This window comes from Neofelis nebulosa, chromosome 10 (assembly GCF_028018385.1).
Source record: "Neofelis nebulosa isolate mNeoNeb1 chromosome 10, mNeoNeb1.pri, whole genome shotgun sequence".
NCBI lineage: Eukaryota > Metazoa > Chordata > Mammalia > Carnivora > Felidae > Neofelis > Neofelis nebulosa.
In genome coordinates, this window is record NC_080791.1 from 102,008,346 (window position 1) to 102,032,977 (window position 24,632).

The 24,632-nt window shown below is 40.8% G+C and overlaps 1 protein-coding gene across 1 annotated transcript; it reads left to right on the plus strand.

Moving 5' to 3' along the window:
* Positions 1-241: 241 nt before the first annotated feature.
* LOC131487852 (olfactory receptor 5G29-like) lies at positions 242-22,899 on the plus strand. Its single transcript, XM_058688999.1, has 4 exons — positions 242-1,409; positions 7,812-7,993; positions 8,234-8,502; positions 22,503-22,899. Exons 2-4 carry the CDS (start codon positions 7,915-7,917, stop codon positions 22,509-22,511), a joined length of 357 nt encoding a protein of 118 aa, XP_058544982.1. The 5' UTR covers positions 242-1,409; positions 7,812-7,914; the 3' UTR covers positions 22,512-22,899.
* The last annotated feature ends 1,733 nt before the right edge of the window (positions 22,900-24,632 follow it).

Here is a 24,632-nt window from a genome sequence, read left to right on the forward strand (position 1 = left end):
AATGAAAATAATAAAATATAAAAATTAAAAACATTAAACAACAAAAAAGAGATCTGGATCTCAAGTGGCATGGCTTAAGAATAAACTTCACAAGCATCTTCCTTTACAAATGCAAGGAATTCATTGCCACTGATCTCTTCTCTGCCAAGCCTGCTTCCCTGGGCAGAGAAGAGGACTCTGCCCAAATACTTTGCTGCAGTCCCACAGACCAAGTCAAAGCAAGGTTGGCCTTTCCGTGGTTTGAAGTTTCACACACTGTTTCCCTGGGCACTTTAAAAAGTAAATCCACTCATTGAATACAGGCATTTTTCAAAGATGTAGAAGTCTTTTATTTAACTCTAAAAACTTGGCGTTGACCAAGGAAAGAGGCAAAGCTAAAATAAAACCAAGCATTATATTTGGGGGTCTCAGAACTGCAATTTGGGGGACACAGATTTGGGTAGCAGCCCAAACTGTGTCCTCTCAGAGAACAAAAGTCAAGAGGTTATGAAGACATAAGAGATGGCTTGTATTTGTTGTTTACAAAGAATTTTGATTGGTGTTGGAGGCAGAAAACGAAACTGAATATAATTTGTTGCTAAGGCTATCACTAAGCAAAGTTTCCTAGTGTAGCAAGTTGCAGGTGTTTGGGCTGAATCCTTGGAATATTTGTGGTTTAGCCCCATCCAAAAGTTGATGGTTTCACTGATGAGGACGCACAAAAGGCCCATCTCCTTTCTGGCCTCCTGGCTCCATTTAAAAACCCCTAGACATATGTGACCTCATTTCATCTCCCATTTCAGTGTCAAAGGGTAAGACTACAAATTTTTCGGCCTTCTTCTAACTGTGACGGTAAAAAATGCTCTGTTATTACTTGTATCCTAATGGCAGAGGCTTACGTGGCAGGAAAGGACCTGGCTTGTTTCTAGAGGCTTGAGACAGAAATCTCTAACAAGAAGTCTATAAAATTCCCTTTCGAAAATGCCGGCAGGCAACACGGAGATGTGTATCAGTAAAGAAACAACGGCCTGAAACCTGCAACACTGTGTGGTATCACCAAGGAAAACAATAATTTAAGCATCAGAGTAATTTGCTGTTTGCATTTCAGTTTACTGCTGGCAATGTGCCCTACTGTTGGGTTTGCTCTAGCCTCAAAAAGTTTACTGTTCCACTGTGATTGTTCCAAGTCGCTCCCAATTATTGGCGGTTTCCTTTCCTAGGCTTCATCATCATCGTCATCGTCATCATCATCATCGTCATCGTCATCATCGTCATCGTCATCATCGTCATCGTCATCCTCCGATGAAATCAGCTACAAATGTTTTTAATTATTGGAAGCATCAGTATTACTACCGTTTATGGAGGAACTGCTATGAAGCCTGTTCTCTGCTAAAATGTTTGCTAACATTTTATATTTACAACTCTTTAAGGTAAATCCTACACTGAAAGAAAGAAAATATCAACCCAAAGTCTTTAATCAAGCATGTATTAAGAGTGCTAAAATGTGGGGAGTAGCTTAACATGAGTGTTCTGTGGGGAGCAAGTAGCTGAACGATTTTAAGGCTGATTGGGGATGGTCATTCGAAACTTAATTTTCTTCTAAGAATTGTTCCCTGTGCAAATTCTTGGAAAGTAGGAGGAAATGAGTCATCTTAGTCATGGGACAGAAGGTACGAACAGGAAGATGGAATCTCAGGGTAACAGTTATTGGCTGCTCAAGTGCATTTAGGGATAAGAGGTTGCGGGAACATTTGGAAGCTACGAATTTTGCAGGATAGCTAAGGTTTAGTATTGTGATTGTCTGGGATGATTGCACTTATCCCTTGAGTTAGTAGTTAGCAGATACACAGAGGCATTTACACTCTAGGCACTATAAAATATGGGATTACAGTGGTAAGGAACCCACGAAATAGTATCATTGGTAGACTGTGACACGTCTCTTTAGTCCCCCCACTTATCATTCCTAGTCTCAACCAAGAAAGCACATCCGAAGGATTGAAGGCAATTGTTTAAAATGCATTTGCAGGGTGCCCGGGTGGCTCAATCAGTTAAGCATCCGACTTCGGCTCAGGTCATGATCTCCCAGCCTGTGAGTTCAAGCCCCGAGTCGGGCCCTGTGCTGACAGCTTGGAGCGTGGAGCCTGCCTCAGATTCTGTGTCTCCCTCTCTCTCTGTCCCTTCCCTGCTCGCTCTCTCTCTCTCTCTCTCAAATAAGTAAACTTTAAAAAATAAAAATAAAACAAAATGCGTTTGCGATGTTCACATGATCTTTCTGCATTGGGTCTTGCCTGTGCTCTACCTTTACACTTTTATCAGGGCTATAAGTTTGGCTAATGGAACATGTTATAGAAATATTCTCAATAATTTTAAGTGAAATTGCCCTATCAATGCTGATCTAAGATTTTAGTCAATTTTCCTCTGTTTTGTGAACTAGCAATAAAGCAAAGACAGTATAGAATCCTCTGATGAGGGATAACACATAATTAACCAAGAGTTAGTCTGTTGATTACCCTGGAAGTAATCACATATAATAAACATGGAGGACACTGACCATTCTCCAAAGCCTTTGATGGACTAATAAAACATCCACACACGATTGCCACTAACTGCTTACTTTTGAGATGTGATTAGAAACAAAATTAACCAGTAGACAGTTCTTGTACCAATTTGTATACTTGAACCTGAGGACCGTCCTTTTCACCTAAGATGTATACAAACATTGAAACATATTTATGTTTGTATCTCTTACTTTCACTAATAAAACATTGAGGACAGTATTTTTCTGATAGTCTCTTAGTTTTTTCCTGTAAGTCTAGTAAAGATGGATTCTTAAGTAATCAAACACTTGAGAGAGACAACAGAAAGCACAGGAAATAATTCTGATAAAGCACAGATTACTTAGAAGAGAAAGAAAAACTCTCACAATCTTATCAAGATAGAGCAATAGTCCAAGAAACCTTCATGGCTTAGCAGATGAAGGAAAATTAAGTTTTAGTTCTACGTAAGCACACCTCAGCTGCCAGCCCTGAAGACAGCAGAGGGTGGACACCTGCCCTTTCTTCTCTAACCTCAGCTCTTCTAACTTTCTAACGCAAGCGTCAGTCTCTAGCTGTGCGTAGGTGACTAGGCAGGCTTCCCACAGCAGAGGCCAGCCCACCATGCAGCCACTTCTTTCGTACTTTGCAGCAGTCCCACAAACAGGGGCATCGAAGCAGCTGGCATCTGGGGGCATCTCTGCACTCAAGCGGCGGTCCACCAGCATCTACACACAGGCCACCCCTCCCCATACAGAGGTCACGGGCCAACTTGAGATTTCCCTCCCAGTGCCTCTTTCCCGAGACTCCATTCTTAGGTCTCCTAGCTGGCTCACCAATTGTTGGTTCCTAAACTTGGGAATTACCTAGGTAACATCTAAAACTGGCCGCTGTAGTCAGAGGGCAGGAGAGACTGAGGAAAGAGGCAGCCCACATCGTATGGCAGGTGGCAAGTTTAACAAAGAAGAAAACTTCCAGATAATGCTTCTTTGGGACAGCAGCATGATGAGCATCTCTCCACACCTGCCTGCCGGAATCTTTTAAAGTTTATTAATTTTTTGAGAGAGATAGAGAGAGAGCATGAGCAGTGGAGGGTTAGAGAAAGAGAGAGGAAGGCAGAAGATCTCAAGTGGGCTCCATGTGGTCAGTGCAGGGCCGGATGCGGGGCTCAAACCCAGGAACCATGAGATCATGACCTGAGCTAAAATCAAGAGTTGGACACTTAACCAACAGAGCCTCCCAGGCGCCCCCTTAAACGTTTATATAGGGGCCTTCACTGGGTTCAGTCACATACGCCATCCAGATCGTCTCAACAACACATTACTCCCTTGAGGCTGCCTCCTTGAAAACAGCTCCCGCTCTGGACAGGTGGGCAGAGTGTACACTCCAAGGACCGTGGGTGGGGGCCTCAGAGCCTCTGATTGCCCAGGTCCAGCTAGACAGTCAATGGGTAGCTACATCCTCTTGACGACCACCTCTAGTCAGCCAGTTAGCTAGCCTTTATATTAAGCAATTATATCTTTTTTTTTAGTGTTTACATTCTTCAGAGGGAAAATTTTTCTCAATGTCAAAGTGAAGCATTTTCCTATAATAGAATTTGCTTTATCATATTTTTCATATCATATCATTTCCTTCTCTTGAAGTTTCATAAAGTGTCATTTTCTTTATCTTTTCTTGTTGTTATTGTCCGTTTCCTTACCAGTTTTGGTTGGTTTCAAGTGGAAAAATGGGGCAAAATGGCTTTATACTACTTGATTAAAAAAATTAAGTTCATTTATTTATTTTCAGAGAGAGAGATAGAGGGAAAGAGAGAGACCTGAGGAGGGGCAGCGAAAGAGGGAGAATCTCAAACAGGCTCCACAGTTAGCACAGAGCCTGATGCAGGGCATGAACCCACAAACCCTGAGGTCATGACCTGAGCTGGAATCAAGAATCAGATGTTTAACTGACTGAACCACGCACGTGCCCCTATTCTACCTCCTTTAAGCAAAGTGTATGATATAATTTAAATGCTACATTCAAATTATTATGGATTGTGAAATATTTTTGCTTTAATTTACACGTCGCTCAAAAATGCTTACAGAATATGTCTTCTCTGCAACTCTCTGACATCAGGACTTCATAGGATATAGACCATTGTAAGACCATGTCCTTGACTCTAAAAGTCAGATGACACTGGAGACGAGCTACTGGGGAAATGTTATGGCAGTTTCAGAGGTGGGAGATCATAACCCTTTTAGGGGATCATAGAAGGTTTTTGAGAGAAAGTGGTGACTGAGGTCATCCAACCTATGTGTTTTAGTTTCTCAATGCTGTCCTGACAAATTACCACAAGTTCAGTGGCTAAAACAACATAATGTTGTATACACAATGTATTGATTTAATGCTCTGCAGGCTAAGGAGTCCTACATGGGTCTCACCGGACTACAATCAGGTGTTGGCAGGATTGCATTGCTTCCTGGAATCTCTAGAGGAAAATGTTTCCCGCTTTCTCCAGCTATTAAACCGTGCCCACATTTCTTAGCTGATGGCCCCTTCCTTCATCTTCAAAACCCTCAGAGTTGCATATCTGCCCATGTTCCTTACTTACATCTCCTGAGAAGGGCTCACAGATAATCTCCTCATTCCAAGGTCCTTAAGTTAATAACATGGGTAAAGTCACTTTTTACCATGCAAGGTGACATGATCACCGGTCCCTGGGGTTAAGAGGTGGACATCACTGGAGACCATTATTCTGCCTATGCCACTATTCCCTCAATGTGATATTTTCTCTTCTCCTTCATGAAGCTTTATTCCAATCAAGTTGAATGTTCCTGCCTCCCTGCCTCTGTTCATCTCCTTAGTTCTACCTGAAATGTCTTTCCTCTCAATTTCAGGTCATCTCAAACTTGTCCACCTTTCCAAACCAATCTGCCCATGAAATATTTCCCAACCATTTTCGTGCACAATGACATCTCCTTCTTTGAAAAGTCTGTGCTTTGATTTACCTTGAACTCAGCCAGGGGTACTATGAACTTAAAGAAATGAGTATCCCCCATATTGATTAAAAGCAAGTTTTGAAATACACTAGCAAGACTTCGGAATGAACCTGATCTGTGGGAACATAAACTCATTGTCCCAGTACCCCAGAGAGAGTGGTCTTTGGTTTAGTCCAGCTCTTCAGGTCACTAAATAACTGAGGTTTTGATCCCGATTTTAAGCCGGATCTTCTTCTCTCTTTCTGATACTTCACCGTCCAGGTAAATTCTCGGGTCACCGAATGTAGAAATGCAAAGGTCATAGAAATCGTCCCCCTTACAGGGGAGGCGGAGTCTTATTCCTGTTTGCGTGCTGAGCAATGGAAGGATGGAAGCACGTTCCCCTCACCAAACGCCCTCCCCTGGTAGGTCCACAAATGTCCACAACCACTGCCTGCCATTGCACGTAGATTTTGAACTGTGTTAGGCATGAAACGAAAGCAGTGTTTTTCCAACCACTTCAGCTCTCAGTGAAGAAGGGAGCTTTCTCTGAAATGGTGCGGCATATGTCGTCTTGGATTTATCAAGCACTGCTTTGAAAAGTGGGCTTTCTTTTTATGCCCAGGCACTATTTCCTGCGATTGATTTTAGTGCTGCCATTAATAAGCAATTGCCCTGGGGAAAATGCATTCCACAGATAATTCTCAAGTAATGATAAACTCAGGGGGCACAAACATTATATTAACGATTGTTTTGTCACGGTAGCATTTCAGGGTTCACATCTTAATCACTGTATCTTCAAAGTGTGAATACTTTTTTTAATATAGGAAATTGTTTGACCTGGTAACAAACATATGAATCTGGACTCTTTCTTACGGATAATCCGACACCTTGTGTTTCTTACTGGCATTTTAAACAGCTTGGTGTGTTTTTACTCAGTTGATGAGTCAGAAAAATACTTAAAAATTTTGTAACAATAAAAATGGTAAGCATTTCACACATTGTGTTAATAAAATAGAGATCACCTGTCAGAATTTATGCCTTAAATAGGTTTATAAACATTACAGGGAATTAGGGGAAATAATTTTATTTCAATGAACAAAATATATTCATATATTCATGGAAATGTATGGTAACATTGCCGCTAATGATCACGTCAGTTGAGACTAGAGTGGCTACTTAGTTTTCTTTTGATTTCCATGGGAAGTTCCTATACAATATTTGATAGATTAATTAATCTCAAAGGAAGGGCATCTCAGTGCCTTCCAAACCATTATATTTCATTTTTTGTATTATATGATATGATTATATGAATTACATGATCTGGAAATTTCTTCACTTCATTTAATCCCAAACATGAATCCTCTGTTCCTATTTCTTTCTGCCATTCCTGTATTCATGATAGTTAAAGAGTAAATGTATCGAATCTCTCATTTTCAGGCCTGTCCTTTATAAACATAAGAATGACTATTATGTGTTTCCATGGAACTCCCCCTTGTAAATAATGCTACCGACATTTGTTGACATTTCTCTTTGTACCTTTTATAAGGGAAGAGATTAATATACACAGATATGAATGTTGTCCTCATTTCATCTGAATGGCACTATCCTCTGCATCAAAACAGGAACTGAAAGGGCTTTATTTCTGTTCTGTTTAGCCGGTCCCAAATGTCTATTATCAGGGTCTGAATTTTTCATCATTTCTTACAATCTCACTGGTTGCGGTATTCCTAGGTATGCATTGTTATTCTATCATGTGATAAAGTTGAAATACAGATACTTATTCTCGTTTCAAATACAATTTTAGAACCCATGGGAAATTTAGATTTGATACTTAGACTGCTCTTTGGATGGCAGAGGGTGCCGAATCCAAAAAGATCAAGTATAAATCGCCCAAGTTTGCACGGTGTCCCAAGGGACAGGAACTATTCCTCAGGAATACCGTTGCCAGTCCAGTGCTGTTTTCCTAACTGCCTCCTTTACAGATTGAAAAACACTTGTAATACATTGAAGAAGCTATGATGAATATGGGGCGCCTGGGTGGCTCAGTCAGCTGAGCGACTGACTTCAGCTCAGGTCAGGATCTTATGGTTTGTGGTTTCAAGCCCCGTGTCAGGCTCTGTGCGGAAGCAGGAGTCTGCTTCAGGTTCTCTGTTCCCCATCCAGCTCTCCTCCTCCCCTAAAAGTTCTGTCTCTCTCTCTCTCAAAATAAATAAACATTAAAAATTTTTTTAAAGAAGCAATTTTGTGTATGCTAACTAACATTGTAAAAATAAAATGTACTTTTAAATTTCTTACACAGGTTACAACTGACCAGTCAAAGACTATGTATGTTTGTTAGCCCCTCATCCTTTTAGGTATTGTTCCTCTTCCATCGCCCCCAAGATGCTGTGTGATATCTTTGCATAGAAAAAAGTCAGCTCTCTCAGGGTTGTACCACACAGATGTGGTTCTCTGGTTTCTTTGTGGTATCTGAATGTTTCTTCCTGACGTCCATGGCACATGACTGGTATTTGGCCATCGGTAAGCCCTTGTTGCATGCCCTCATTATGTCCCAGAGGGTCTCTGTGCAGCTGGTTGTAGGGCCTTATGGCATGGCTCTTCTAAGCAGCATGACCTATACGACATTGACTTTTTGCTTACCCTCGTGTGGTCCAAATATCATCAATCATTTTTTCTGTGATATTTCCCTTCTGCTTTCTCTTACATGTGCAGACACTTCCGTGACTCAACTTACATTTTTCTTTTTGGCTGGATCTACAGGAATCCTCAGTGGCCTGATCATGATGGTCTCCCATGTTTGCATCCTGGTGGCCATCTGGAAGATCCAGACTGCTCATAGGAGGCAGAACGCTTTGCCCACCTGCTCCTCTCACCTGGTAGTTGTCTCCATCCTGTATGGGACTCTTTTCTTTATCTCTGTTCGACCTGGCTCAAGTCCCTCCCTGGATATCAATAAAGTGATTTCTCTGTTGTATACTGTGGTGATGCCCATGTTGAACCCCCTCGTCTACAGCTTGGGGAATAAGGAGGTAAGATATACATTTGGGACGAAGTTTGAAAGGAAAACTTCTCCAGCAGTTTTGGTAATTAGAACTCTGTCGTGTTGTACCTTAGACATTGGTTTATAACATGTAAAAGAACACTGGGCTGAGAACTACAAGTTCCCTTTATTCCTGAGTACTTACCAGGTTGCTTATAGACTACGTATATTTTTTTTCATCAGTCTTCTCCATTCCCCTTCCATAAAGTGAAGGGGAATACAAAATAATTTACAGATATATTAAAGGTACAAATGTACTATATGCCAACAGAAAGTACAGAGGAACATTTATATAGTCTCATATGTGGGAGGACATTTATTCCAGATTAGAAGAGCAAATGTTGTAAGAGAAAGGTCAACAGTGTTCATTAATAAAGGTTCATACACCTTGTTCTGTTGAACAATGGAAAGTGAGAGGGCTTTTGCAAAATAGGTGACTGACAATAAGGTAATGTCCCGATGAGAAAGTCCTGAACCCAAATGTACGTGTGTATGACACACAGTAGAGACATGGACCAATAAATGGCTGGATGAGCAATGGGTACAGCAGGAAATGGGAATGGCCAAAAATATAAATATACTAAAAATTGCTGAACTTCACAATGGCTGGGAAAAATGAAATCACAATGACAAGACAGTGTTTCTTTTTCATTTGTCACGTTAGCAGACATCACAACGATTTGTGCAATGCTGGTAAGGTTGCCAACGAATGTTGACCACGACATTACACTTAGCGACAGTGGCTAAGTATAGAACAGCTACATTTTCAGAAAGTAATTTGATGATTTCGGTTAAAATTCACATACTCGTTGACCTGGCTCTCTTACATTTGGAAATCTGTGCTGTCGCAATATCAACACCAGATATAAATGCTGCAACATCATTTGTAGGGGGGAAAGAAAGGAAACAACCTCAATTTGTATCATCAGGAGAAACATACATTCTCTCCTTGAAGTGTTGGGTGGCTAATTATTAAAAAAAGTAAATTAAATATTAATGTTTTGGTTCGGAGGAAACGTCCTGATACAATCATTGATAGATGAGAAAAAAAATCAGGTCAAACCTTAATCTGTAGAACCGATCACAGTTTGTGTGGGTTTGCAACTTCCTGGGGAGCTTCCGCTGAAATCCACAACCGGCCCCATCACCAAAGGCAGGGAGAGACCAAAGAGAGAAGCAGGCCGCTCCGGAATGGTAGGGAGCAGGTTGACCAGACAAGAGAACTTACTTGTGAGGTTGTCCTGGGCGCAGCAGTAAGACCATAGCCCTTCTGCCTCCCGCCGAAACTTGAAAGATTAGATAGAGGCAGTCACACATGCCGTCCAGAGCGTCCAAGAACACATCACTGTCTCAAGGCTGTGTCCTTGGGGCAGCTTTTGGGAGCCGAGAAAGCAGGCAGAATGCACGTTCCAAGGACAGGGTCTGGGAGAGGAGCCTCCAGTTGCCAGGGTCCAGATCACAGTTCAACCAGAGGTCAGATCTTCTCGTTGACCAACCCCCCAACATGTAAACAAAGGTGAACAAGGGGGGGGGGGGGCGTAAAACCTACCTCATGTGTAAAAGACATTGGTGTGTGCCTATGGACATGATCATAGAGAGAATTGTGCAAAGTCACTGGCCACGCTGTTAACATTGGTTACTTTAGTAACATGACATTGAAAGGAGCCACAGAGAGTGGGGGTGCTTCATGCTTGTCTGAGTTGTCGGACTTGTTTTGCAACAAATATGCTCAATTTCATAACTAAAATTTACTCTTGAAAAGCTGCCATCTGTGTCAAAACTGAATGAATGAATAAGTGAATGAATGAAAATAGCCATAAGTAAATAGATTTAGGCAGATGGACTCAATGACTTCTGGTAAAGCTATTTCTCCATCCTAACACTCTCTGGTTTAATGAAACACTTTTACCTACTGGTGATTGAAATCTTTGTCAAAAACTAAGTAAAAGCGAGAGATTCTTAGCAACTCTCTGCTCCCATGTCACTTTTTCCTCTGAGGACCTGTATCTCCCCTCATCCCTCACCCTTCACCCCAGAATCTGTCATTTTTATACAAGGTGGTATGTTTTCTCTTTATTAAACACTTTGAAATGATAAAAAAAATGCTGAATTCAAAATGACACAATGCAAATGATGCAATTTGAAAAGTAAACTACTAAGTGAATTAATTACTAATATTCAGGTAAATTTTATAGTTTATGTAGCACAGCATTTCATACAAAGAATGTATGCTTCTCCTAGTGATACCCCTTCAGCTGGTTTCCTTTTATTCTCCCTACAAATGACGTTGCCACATGTGTATCTGAGATTTATATTTCTGTAGCACAGATTTCCAAATGTAAGAGAGCTAGGTCCCAGATTATGAATGAGTAACTTTGTTAGTTGTTGGGGGCACTGGGGTGGCTGGGTCGGTTGAGCGTCCGACTTCGGCTCAGGTCATGATCTCACAGCTCGTGAGATGGAGCCCTGCGTCAGGCTCTGTGCTGACAGCTCGGAGCCTGGAGCCTGCTTCCGATTCTGTGCCTCCCTCTCTCTGCCCCAACCCACTCACATTCTGTCTCTGTCGCTCTCAAAAATAAATAAACATTTAAAAAATTATAATTTGTTAGTTGCCAGTTTTGTGACATTTCCCAGCACCATTTTACTAAGACTTTTTTTTTTTTTTATTAAAGATTTTGAGTGTTTATTTTTTTTTTCTTTTTTTTTTTTTTATTTTTTAATATATGAAATTTACTGTCAAATTGGTTTCCATACAACACCCAGTGCTCATCCCAAAAGGTGCCCTCCTCAATACCCATCACCCACCCTGCCCTCCCTCCCACCCCCCATCAACCCTCAGTTTGTTCTCAGTTTTTAACAGTCTCTTATGCTTTGGCTCTCTCCCACTCTAACCTCTTTTTTTTTTTTTTCCCTTCCCCTCCCCCATGGGTTTCTGTTACGTTTCTCAGGATCCACATAAGAGTGAAACCATATGGTATCTGTCTTTCTCTGTATGGCTTATTTCACTTAGCATCACACTCTCCAGTTCCATCCACGTTGCTACAAAAGGCCATATTTCATTCTTTCTCATTGCCACGTAGTATTCCATTGTGTATATAAACCACAATTTCTTTATCCATTCATCAGTTGATGGACATTTAGGCTCTTTCCATAATTTGGCGATTGTTGAGAGTGCTGCTATAAACATTGGGGTACAAGTGCCCCTATGCATCAGTACTCCTGTATCCCTTGGATAAATTCCTAGCAGTGCTATTGCTGGGTCATAGGGTAGGTCTATTTTTAATTTTTTGAGGAACCTCCACACTGCTTTCCAGAGCGGCTGCACCAATTTGCATTCCCACCAACAGTGCAAGAGGGTTCCCGTCTCTCCACATCCTCTCCAGCATCTATAGTCTCCTGATTTCTTCATTTTGGCCACTCTGACTGGCGTGAGGTGGTATCTGAGTGTGGTTTTGATTTGTATTTCCCTGATGAGGAGCGACGTTGAACATCTTTTCATGTGCCTGTTGGCCATCCGGATGTCTTCTTCAGAGAAGTGTCTATTCATGTTTTCTGCCCATTTCTTCACTGGGTTATTTGTTTTTCGGGTGTGGAGTTTGATGAGCTCTTTATAGATTTTGGATACTAGCCCTTTGTCCGATGTGTCATTTGCAAATATCTTTTCCCATTCCGTTGGTTGCCTTTTAGTTTTGTTGGTTGTTTCCTTTGCTGTGCAGAAGCTTTTTATCTTCATAAGGTCCCAGTAATTCACTTTTGCTTTTAATTCCCTTGCCTTTGGGGATGTGCCGAGTAAGAGATTGCTACGGCTGAGGTCAGAGAGGTCTTTTCCTGCTTTCTCCTCTAAGGTTTTGATGGTTTCCTGTCTCACATTCAGGTCCTTTATCCATCTTGAGTTTATTTTTGTGAATGGTGTGAGAAAGTGGTCTAGTTTCAACCTTCTGCATGTTGCTGTCCAGTTCTCCCAGCACCATTTGTTAAAGAGACTGTCTTTTTTCCATTGGATGTTCTTTCCTGCTTTGTCAAAAATGAGTTGGCCATACGTTTGTGGGTCTAGTTCTGGGGTTTCTATTCGATTCCATTGGTCTATGTGTCTGTTTTTATGCCAATACCATGCTGTCTTGATGATGACAGCTTTGTAGTAGAGGCTAAAGTCTGGGATTGTGATGCCTCCTGCTTTGGTCTTCTTCTTCAAAATTACTTTGGCTATTCGGGGCCTTTTGTGGTTCCATATGAATTTTAGGATTGCTTGTTCTAGTTTCGAGAAGAATGCTGGTGCAATTTTGATTGGGATTGCATTGAATGTGTAGATAGCTTTGGGTAGTATTGACATTTTGACAATATTTATTCTTCCAATCCATGAGCAGGGAATGTCTTTCCATTTCTTTATATCTTCTTCAATTACCTGCATAAGCTTTCTATAGTTTTCAGCATACAGATCTTTTACATCTTTGGTTAGATTTATTCCTAGGTATTTTATGCTTCTTGGTGCAATTGTGAATGGGATCAGTTTCTTTATTTGTCTTTCTGTTGCTTCATTGTTAGTGTATAAGAATGCCACTGATTTCTGTACATTGATTTTGTATCCGGCAACTTTGCTGAATTCATGTATCAGTTCCAGCAGACTTTTGGTGGAGTCTATCGGATTTTCCATGTATAATATCATGTCATCTGCAAAAAGCGAAAGCTTGACTTCATCTTTGCCAATTTGGATGCCTTTGATTTCCTTTTGTTGTCTGATTGCTGATGCTAGAACTTCCAGCACTATATTAAACAGCAGCGGTGAGAGTGGGCATCCCTGTCGTGTTCCTGATCTCAGGGAAAAAGCTCTCAGTTTTTCCCCATTGAGGATGATGTTAGCTGTGGGATTTTCATAAATGGCTTTTATGATCTTTAAGTATGTTCCTTCTATCCCGACTTTCTCAAGGGTTTTTATTAAGAAAGGGTGCTGGATTTTGTCAAAGGCCTTTTCTGCATCGATTGACAGGATCATATGGTTCTTTTCTTTTTTTTTTGTTAATGTGATGTATCACGTTGATCGATTTGCGAATGTTGAACCAGCCCTGCATCCCAGGAATGAATCCCACTTGATCATGGTGAATAATTCTTTTTATATGCTGTTGAATTCGATTTGTTAGTATCTTATTGAGAATTTTTGCATCCATATTCATCAGGGATATTGGCCTGTAGTTCTCTTTTTTTACTGGGTCTCTGTCTGGTTTAGGAATCAAAGTAATACTGGCTTCATAGAATGAGTCTGGAAGTTTTCCTTCCCTCTCTATTTCTTGGAATAGCTTGAGAAGGATAGGTATTATCTCTGCTTTAAACGTCTGGTAGAACTCCCCTGGGAAGCCATCTGGTCCTGGACTCTTATTTGTTGGGAGATTTTTGATAACCGATTCAATTTCTTCGCTGGTTATGGGTCTGTTCAAGCTTTCTATTTCCTCCTGATTGAGTTTTGGAAGAGTGTGGGTGTTTAGGAATTTGTCCATTTCTTCCAGGTTGTCCAATTTGTTGGCATATAATTTTTCATAGTATTCCCTGATAATTGTTTGTATCTCTGAGGGATTGGTTGTAATCATTCCATTTTCATTCATGATTTTATCTATTTGGGTCATCTCCCTTTTCTTTTTGAGAAGCCTGGCTAGAGGTTTGTCAATTTTGTTTATTTTTTCAAAAAACCAACTCTTGGTTTCGTTGATCTGCTCTACAGTTTTTTTAGATTCTATATTGTTTATTTCTGCTCTGATCTTTATGATTTCTCTTCTTCTGCTGGGTTTAGGCTGCCTTTGCTGTTCTGCCTCTATTTCCTTTAGGTGTGCTGTTAGATTTTGTATTTGGGATTTTTCTTGTTTCTTGAGATAGGCCTGGATTGCAATGTATTTTCCTCTCAGGACTGCCTTCGCTGCGTCCCAAAGCATTTGGATTGTTGTATTTTCATTTTCGTTTGTTTCCATATATTTTTTAATTTCTTCTCTAATTGCCTGGTTGACCCACTCATTCGTGAGTAGGGTGTTCTTTAACCTCCATGCTTTTGGAGGTTTTCCAGACTTTTTCCTGTGGTTGATTTCAAGCTTCATAGCATTGTGGTCTGAAAGTATGCATGGTATAATTTCAATTCTTGTAAACTTATGAAGGGCTGTTTTGTGACCCAGTATATGATCTATCTTGGAGAATGTTCCATGTGCACTCGAGAAGAAAGTATATTCTGTTGCTTTGGGATGCAGAGTTCTAAATATATCTGTCAAGTCCATCTGATCCAATGTATCATTCAGGGCCCTTGTTTCTTTATTGACTGTGTGTCTAGATGATCTATCCATTTCTGTAAGTGGTGTGTTAAAGTCCCCTGCAATGACCACATTCTTATCAATAAGGTTGCTTATGTTTATGAGTAACTGTTTTATATATCTGGGGGCTCCGGTATTTGGCGCATAGACATTTATAATTGTTAGCTCTTCCTGATGGATAGACCCTGTAATTATTATATAATGCCCTTCTTCATCTCTTGTTACAGCCTTTAATTTAAAGTCTAGTTTGTCTGATATAAGTATGGCTACTCCAGCTTTCTTTTGGCTTCCAGTAGCATGATAAATAGTTCTCCATCCCCTCACTCTCAATCTAAAGGTGTCCTCAGACCTAAAATGAGTCTCTTGTAGACAGCAAATGGATGGGTCTTGTTTTTTTATCCATTCTGATACCCTATGTCTTTTGGTTGGCGCATTTAATCCATTTACATTCAGTGTTATTATAGAAAGATACGGGTTTAGAGTCATTGTGATGTCTGTATGTTTTATGCTTGTAGTGATGTCTCTGGTACTTTGTCTCACAGGATCCCCCTTAGGATCTCTTGTAGGGCTGGTTTCGTGGTGACAAATTCCTTCAGTTTTTGTTTGTTTGGGAAGACCTTTATCTCTCCTTCTATTCTAAATGACAGACTTGCTGGATAAAGGATTCTCGGCTGCATATTTTTTCTGTTTAACACACTGAAGATATCGTGCCAAGCCTTTCTGGCCTGCCAAGTTTCAAAGGAGAGATCAGTCACGAGTCTTATAGGTCTCCCTTTATATGTGAGGGCATGTTTATCCCTTGCTGCTTTCAGAATTTTCTCTTTATCCTTGTATTTTGCCAGTTTCACTATGATATGTCGTGCAGAAGACCGATTCAAGTTACGTCTGAAGGGAGTTCTCTGTGCCTCTTGGATTTCAATGCCTTTTTCCTTCCCCAGTTCAGGGAAGTTCTCAGCTATAATTTCTTCAAGTACCCCTTCAGCACCTTTCCCTCTCTCTTCCTCCTCTGGAATACCAATTATGCGTATATTATTTCTTTTTAGTGTATCACTTAGTTCTCTAATTTTCCCCTCATACTCCTGGATTTTTTTATCTCTCTTTCTTTCAGCTTCCTCTTTCTCCATAACTTTATCTTCTAGTTCACCTATTCTCTCCTCTGCCTCTTCAATCCGAGCCGTCGTGGTTTCCATTTTGTTTTGCATTTCATTTAAAGCGTTTTTCAGCTCCTCGTGACTGTTCCTTAGTCCCTTGATCTCTGTGGCAAGAGATTCTCTGCTGTCCTGTATACTGTTTTCAAGCCCAGCGATTAATTTTATGACTATTATTCTAAATTCACTTTCTGTTATATTATTTAAATCCTTTTTGATCAGTTCATTAGCTGTTGTTATTTCCTGGAGATTCTTCTGAGGGGAATTCTTCCGTTTGGTCATTTTGGACAGTCCCTGGAGTGGTGAGGACCCGCAGGGCACTTCCCCCGTGCTGTGGTGTATAACTGGAGTTGGTGGGCGGGGCCGCAGTCCGACCTGATGTCTGCATTTTACTAAGACTTGATAAAACTTGGGCTTAGGTGAGCCAAAGGGAAATGTATTTTCATCTAGAGAGATCAACACTTTCTTCCCAGTCACACTTTGCCTTAAAATGACTCTATCCTGCGTCTTCATTATATGACAGGCGTCAGATCTGTCACCTATTGAGATATGCATTGCCTAGTAGGAGAGCTGAAGTGTTTTCTTTGGTCCTAATTGCTCGGTAAACATTCGTGATGCAGGTGCTATTGAACGGGGATTGGGAGGAGAACAGCAGGAGGCAAGTGATAATTATAAATTTCCTGAATTGCCGTAAGGTCCTTGTCTAAGTGTATGCAAATATATTCAAACCAACTGTCTTCCTCTAGCTCTGGTTATTGCTGTTCTGATCTGCTCATGTAGTCTGCCTACAATTCTCTTCCTGCCATATTCACATGGATTAACTACTTGCTTTTCATATACTGTTTCAGTGTTACCTCCACTGGGGACTCACCCTAAGGGAGGATTAGAGACAGTGTCACTTAGAGCCCGTGTATTGTCCTCTTACAGCACCATCTCCTTTTCCCTTAGACTTTATAGCTGTAACCCAGTGCCTCTTAAAATAGATTTTTGTTTTGTTTTTATTAGTAGGAAATGTTCCCGACTGATTCTTCCTAGACGGCAGGGACAGAAATTCAAGGGCAGGTGCATTTTGCCGTTCGTTTGTTCACCCCGGAAGTCGTTAAGCGGTTGTGCCTATTTTGTAAAGAATCGCCAGTTAGTCCCAGTATCAGGGGGAAATTGCCTGTCAGTTAAGGCCTCCACTCACTGAAGTCTCCCGATTTGTAAATTTGGCGCCCAGTACAAGGCCACTGACTTTTAGGAGGGGCGGTTTCTGAGAGATCAACTGTGATCCTTTGTTCCTCTGTAGGTGATGTGTCTTTCTGATTCTGCCTTCTTTGAAGATTGTTTTCTTTATTTCTGATTTTCTGTACTTTAAAAAGTGTACGCCTAGGGGTGGTCTTTGCTGGCATTTATTCTGCTTAGTGTTCTTTATGTTGTCACGCGGGGTGGGAACTCGGGGATGGTCACCCTGATGTGGATGGATTCCTGACTCCAGAAACCCATGTAGTTTCTCCTTGAAACGTTGTCCTTTGTGGGCGTATGCTCCTCTTCTTCCGCTGCTCCGTCGATGTGGTGTGATCCCTTTCGGGAGAGAAAAGTCATCTCCTTTGTGAGCTGTGCTGTACTGATGTGGTTTTTGGTCAGCCTGTAGTGACTAGCCTGTTTCCTCATGGCCGCCAAGCATGTGACCGGTACACAGCCATCTGCAAACCCTTGCCGCGTACAGTCATCATGTGCCAAAGGGCCCGTGTGCAGCTGGTGGCGGGGCCCTGTGCCACGGGTCCTCAAAGTGCCATTGTCCATGAGACCTTCACTTTTGCCTAGGCTTCTGTGGTCCAAATGTGGTCAACCACCTTTTCTGTGACATTCCCCCTTTTCCCTCCCTGGCAGGTGCTGCTACCCAGAAGAGTAAGTTGGTTCTTTCCATTATGGCTGGATTCATAGGAATCCTGTGTGCCCTCATCATCCCGGCCTCCTGCATTTTTATCCTTCAAACCTTCTGAATATCCAATCCGCTAAATGCAGGCAGCAAGTTTTCCCTACCTGCTCCTCGTGCTTGGCTGCTCTGGCCATCACACATGGGACACTTTCCTTCCTTTGCATACTTCCTCGTTCAAGTTCATCTCAGTACGCTAATAAATTCGATTTTGCATTCTATTCCACATGGATGCCCACGTTGAGTCTGCTCCTTTACTGCCTGAGGAAGACGGATGTAAAAGAGGCATTTAGGGGGACATTTGTTAGGAAGAATTTTCCGCTGGGGAGGGAATTCGGACGGTGCTTTTACCAATGTTCAGGTGGAATTGCAAAACGTGTACTAAGAAAGAGGTGGACTAGACTTAAGGAGTTGTCAGTTTGAACCTTGACTCTTCCCATTAGAAAGAGGATTAAAAGTTAATGTGCAGTGTTGGGTTCGTTTCCCGTGTACAACCTAGTAATGCGACAGTCTTCAATTTGCGTGTGCCTGGATATTAATTGGTAGTTACACTTTAATCATTCTTATTTCAGAGTGTACAGGATCATGACATGCTGGAGTTCTCTTTCAGATCGAAATAACTTTTAGACTAAAACCGTGCCATTTAAAATAAATTTCTCTGGCATTTCAAAAAGAAAAAAAGGATGAAAAGAGGATAAATTCTATACCATTTCTGGTTCTCAATGTCTTACTTTGTAAACTGAGGGCAATAGACTCAATGTCATTTATATTACTTTTTTCTCTAAAGTTCTGCGATTGTACACAATATGTCCAACTCCTATGAATGCCATCTTTTTATACACTGGGAAAAAAAGAAAAAAAGAATTTCCTGGCAATGATACCACCCATTTTTCCAGTTTTCCTTTCTAGGGACTTGTTCTCCATTTCCATTCCTTGATTCAATATATCAAATGCGAGACTTTACAACTCAGTATCTTATAGTCTCACACATCTTTGTTAAAAATAACTGAGTGCAAAAAAAGTGTAATGAAACTATAACCCTTTAACAACAATACATTGAAGCCTTAGATGGAAAATTGCAAGGAGGCCAATGTCATGTGTGGTTTGCACACAGATTAATCGATGATACATATAAGAGCACCTAACACATAGGAAGTTCTCAAGAAAACATGTTAAGTGAGCGAGTGAACAAAACAAATATAAGGCACATAGTTACTTTAAGTCCTAATTATCATCTTTCTTAACAACCTGGACCCAAGTGTGGTTTAAGGTCATACGTCTTTCCATATCAACTTCATCTCATTCTTTTTCTGCTCATTGATGTCTTACCTCTTTTAAATTTTTTCCAGCTTTATTGAGGCATATTGACAAATATAATTGTAAGATATTTAAATTGCAACGAATGTAATAAGGAAGGTTTGATATACGTGTACCCTGTGACGGGATTCTCCCCATCGAGTTAAATCGCACATCCCTCACCTCACATAGTTGCCTTTTGGGGGTGGCGAGAACCTTTCAGTTCTACTCTCTTGGCACATTTCACTTCATACAATACAGTGTTGTCAACCACAGTCACCATGTTTTCCATTAGATCCTCAGGCCTTATTCATGTTACAAGGGAAAGTGTGTGCCTTTGATGTCTTTTGCACCCAAGCTGTCGGAGGACCCTCATCACTCCTCTGGGAAGGATCACGCGCCAGGATTACTCTGCGTGCAAGTGCTTCTAGGTCACAGTCGAGTGTATTCCTGACGACTTTTATTTCCACTGCTCTAGCTGCCGTGGTACTAGCAGCCTACTCTGCTCTTACGTGGGAATTTGAAACTAAAGTTGTCTGTCCTTTCTTCCACTCTTCAAAGGCCAGCCATGGCCATTCGTCTCCTCAAGCAACATTTGTTCTTTTCTCCTTTCTTTTGTTCCCTTTTCTCTGCCTCTTTTCCCTCTGTTCCCATCCTTTCCCTTTCTGATCTTTCTCATGAGATTGGTGTATGAGAGATGATGTAGATTGCCCTTGATTTTCTTTGTTTTTTTTTTTTTTTTTTTGCCCTTGACTTTTGAGGAACTATCTCACTTCTAAACTGAGTCCTCCACAAATAGCCCAAATCATTGGCTCTATTTTTCTTTTTAATGTTACAGCATCTTGCATCTTCCTATGAGGAAACTCTTTTGTTTTTGCTTTTTTGAAGTTTTCTCTGAGACCTCAGATCAATTTCTTGGGTATTCGGAATGATTTGATATTTATCTCCCTGTGTTTGAAGGATAAGGCAAGCCTAGGGTCCTGCTAGTACTCCGCCATCTTATCCCCCCCCACCCGCCCGTTTTTTGTTGTTGTTTTTTGTCCTTTGATGTCCTGAAAATAGCAAGTTTTCTCACTAAATGGTCCATGATTAGACTTCAACTCTCTCATGTGTTTCATGAGACCCTTCTTCTTTGAGGCTGGCACTCTTCTCAGAAAAATCACTTGCACACTATGGCTATTTGCATTAGTGCCTGTGGATTTGTAGGCTGGCTAGATCTAGGAAGGACCGGAAAATACTTTTATCGAGTTTTAAACTCAGTCTCTTGCTTTCTTCCACATTAGGGTCACACTTATGGGTTGTTTCTTCTGATGGTTCATGGAATGATAAATGTACAATGTCAAATTTATTTATAGACTCTTAAGTGTATAAAGAAAAATAATGGGTTTTCAGGGAAGAGGAGTGGGCATATTTTAGATGTCGTAACAGGAGGACCTGTGATGCAATGTTTATCCAATGCAGCAATTTGACTAGGCCGCAAACAAGCTCATGTGATTGTTGGTGAAGTTAGTTGTCCTGTTTCTTAGGAGGTTGATCATATTTTCAGAAGAGGTTTTGTGAATGCTGACACGAGGACTGACACATTCAACATACATGGAGCCCCAAATATTTTCATGGCTGTGATGTTGAGGATTTAATCACATCAATGGTTATGTTTTTTTTTTTTTTCCTTTTAACTGATTTGCTCACTGATGTATCCAAAGCACCTGGAACATGCTTGCTACATCATGGGTAATCAGTAAATGTTGATGAATTGAATGAATACATACAAGGGTTTCATATGGAGCCAAAATATAATCCAGCATTTTCCTCTTAACCCCTTGTTCAATCTGCTTCCACCTCTGTCCCCTTCATTGCTGTGACAACAGGGGAAATAAGAGGGGAAGTTCTGGGTCAACCTCCAAGATTATCTGGTCTATCATCAATATGTTGTGATGTATACATTTAAATGGTCATTTAAGCTCAGAAATCTCTGGTATTCTCAGAGTTCTCAGCTGTCATACTGTGCTGTCTATGGCTTCATGAATTCTACACCTCCTAATTCAGATATATTAAATTCTGTTAACCTTACATAGCTGAAGCAAGAAATATCAAAGTGTAGAGAGTGAGAGAAGATAGTCTCTCCCATAAAAATGAATTCCTTACCATGACACTAGCTGTCGTGATAGTAGAACCGAAAAAAAAAAAAAAAACACCCAATATAACAGAAAAGGATATCTAAAAACAGATAGATGAGTAGTTTGGGAATTTATGCATGATATGTTTAGCACTTCACATTCCATTTTTCAGTTTTCTTGTATAGGAAATTCACACCAGGCATGACAATTGGAAAGATTGGAAAGATTCTCCATAGTTATGGAGAATCACCCTATTAGATAGAAAATATAAGATAACACATTAGCAATTAGAAATGTGGCAGTAAATTCCTTATTGTAGTATAACTGGGATGGCAGGAAAATAGTAAAGCATTCGAGTAAATACTAGAGAAGATGGGAGAATAAAAGATTTATGTTCTTTTAGTTAGATCGTCTCTGCCTGCTTTCTGGTAGTTTAGTGCTACATACTGGTCTTTACTGTCTGGGGATCCTATTATCACCACGGACATTAGTTATCTCTGTGTTTCTGTAACATTGTCTCCTACTGCCGGTCTGGTATAGAGAGAAGAGATACCACTAATCATATCAGTGAGACTAGTGTCCCATGTCTTTTCCAAAGACAGTAGAAATGGACCTGTATCTCTAAAGCCCAGTGATCTGTGCGGTGAGACCAAGTTTTGGTCTTTTGGGCCAGTCGTGATCTTGGTGGAAAATAATTCCAGAAGGTGTATAAGGGAAGAAGTCAAAGTTCAGCTAGGCAGTTGAGGCCAAGGAAGATAGATAAGCATTGTCCCAAATCTGGCTCTTAGAATTGAACCTTGGCTCATCTCTCTCTCATCCAGCTGCAAACATATCCATTCAGGTTTGATCTCTCTAGGATGGTCTCCCAAAGAAACAATTTAATTCCTTTCCATTCTCACAGGAAGTTCACATTACCCAACACCTAGAAGAAGTTAATCTCCTGATTTCTCTTCCTGCAGCCACATTCTTAAAATCATGTGCCCACTTATTAATGTCCTCATTTGTGTAAAAATATTAATTGAACACTTACTCCTTAAAACACTATTCCAGAAGCTGGAGGTGTATTGTGGAAAAACGAAACAAAATTTATACTTGTTGTGATAGAGTGCTATGATGCAATACAAATTCAATGGTATGTAACGGTAATTGATTGAAGAAAAATAAACTAGATAAAGAGGGGAAGTGTAGGAGGGTTGGGGTGTGGTGAACTGTACTCTTTTACAAAGGATGATTAAAGGTGGTCTCCACGATGAGCAGAAGTCTGAAGAAAATTGCACAGATACCTGGAGCACAGATACAACAGGAGCCGAAGGAAAAGAGAGGAAGATTCTGAGGTAGAATCCTGTTCTGCCTGTTCCAAGAATAGCAAGTGGACTGCATGAGGTGATGGCAGGTAAGAGAATCTAGATCTTTCTATTCATCCCCTCCATTGAGCTCTTAGGAGGACTGAATGGGTTAATACTCTCAAAGCACTTTGAAGAATGCCTTGCATATAGTAAACTTCTCCTGTGACAAGACTGACGTTCTGTGGCAACTTTTCTTGTGTGTGTGTGAATAAATAGATGTCACCTGTTTTCTGAAATTCCTTGAAGGATTCCTTACTGCTTACAGATATAAATTCAAACTGCTTTGCTTCATGAAGTGTTTTTGAAGTTTGATCCCAAACCCAGTCTTCTACCTTTGTATTTGAAATTTTTGTACGTCCAATGTCGACTGCTTTTGTCTCTCAAAAATTCTGTCCAAAGTGATAGCTGTCCTCTGCTGCATAACACCCCAATCCACCTTATTTTTATGTGCCTATAGCTTCCTTCCCTTTGAGATTAGTCACAACTAAGAGACTCTTTTCAACATCTCTGGTCACAACGATCCTACCATCCTTGTAAGTCATGGACTGACCACGGGGTCCCTCGTGCTGCTGTGTGCCCAGACTCACCTTCTGATGACAAACTTTCTGAGACCAGGCTTAATTTTAGATTCCCCAACCTGCACAGCACCAAGGGCCGGTGCTCATTATGCAACAGGGAAGGCTCAAAACGGGATTTGGAAGTGTGTGAGGGGGTAGTCTCAAAGGGAGAGGTAGGTTTATTTTGTACAATGACAATGGATTCAAGTCACAGTACTGTTCTCTTGAGAGAACTTTAATATCTTCTCTATAGGCCCAATCTCCTGAGCTTTTGATGCCCTGAGGGACTTGGCTCCAATTTACACACAGCCCTTTAGAAAAATCTCTCTGATGTGTTGTGCAGAATGGAGTCAATGAACCCCGTTTTAAAGCGCTATTGGAATGCCCAGGCTTCAAGATGGTATCATTGTGTTGTTTATCTCCCTAGACACCTGAAGAAGCTGAGACGGATGACCAGTCTACTACGTTTGTAGGGTAATTCATTTTCATGTCAGGGAATGCTACTTTCATAACTTACTATGACATAAACAGGCAACGGCTGTAGGGAGGTTTCTTCAGATGGGTACATTGAGTGAATTCCTAAATGGCTTTCAGGAGCCTAGGTATCAAAAAATATCAAAAAATGATTTTAGATGTCTGCAAAAGCATCGTCTCTAAGCTTACCACGAAGAATAATTTGGTGCAAGGGAAACATTCCATCCGTGTCTCTTGCTTTAAATGACCTAACTTGAATGAACATGTCGGTTGAATTTTGTGTTTGGCATAGAGATAGTGAAATGTGCTGCAAGATTTATGGCGAATGGGACGCTCACGGGAACGAAGAAGAGGCCTTGGCCTCTTTGGCTTTTAATTTCTTCACTTGCCCTACATGGAGTTTGAGAAGTAGAAAACAAACCACTGAATCTGCTGACCTGAATTCCATGCTGCTCTTACCCGAAGCCACACGCATATCTAGGATCACGATGGCTCTATGCTAGAATTTTTGCATTAAGCAAGGTTGGAAAAAAGAAAGCAATATGCATTTTGACAGTCAGAAACTATGGTTTTCACACGATAGTTGGAGTTGGTTGAGATCCTAGATGGGGAAATTCTAGTTTCATCCTCATAAAATGTTTTCATAGCCCAAATCTACTGTGGCACTGAAAACACTTTGTTTATATCTTCTTTGAGTGAATAGCAAATACACACATAAATGACCTGCAATGGCTTTGCATGTTTAGAAAATACTAAACTCTGGAAACATGTCACTAACTACAGTATAGCTTTTCTGACTATTCTTAAATTCTGCCCCACCAGGCCTTTCCTTTCCAAGCTCCATTGCTTCTGGGACAACAGGAGTGGGTTTTCATTTCATTACTTCCTGTTATTCAACTTCCTGTTAAGCAAAACCCCTTTCAAGCTTTCTTACCAGGGAAAAATGTTAGATTTCTCCTGCTGCACAGGAGGGTACTTC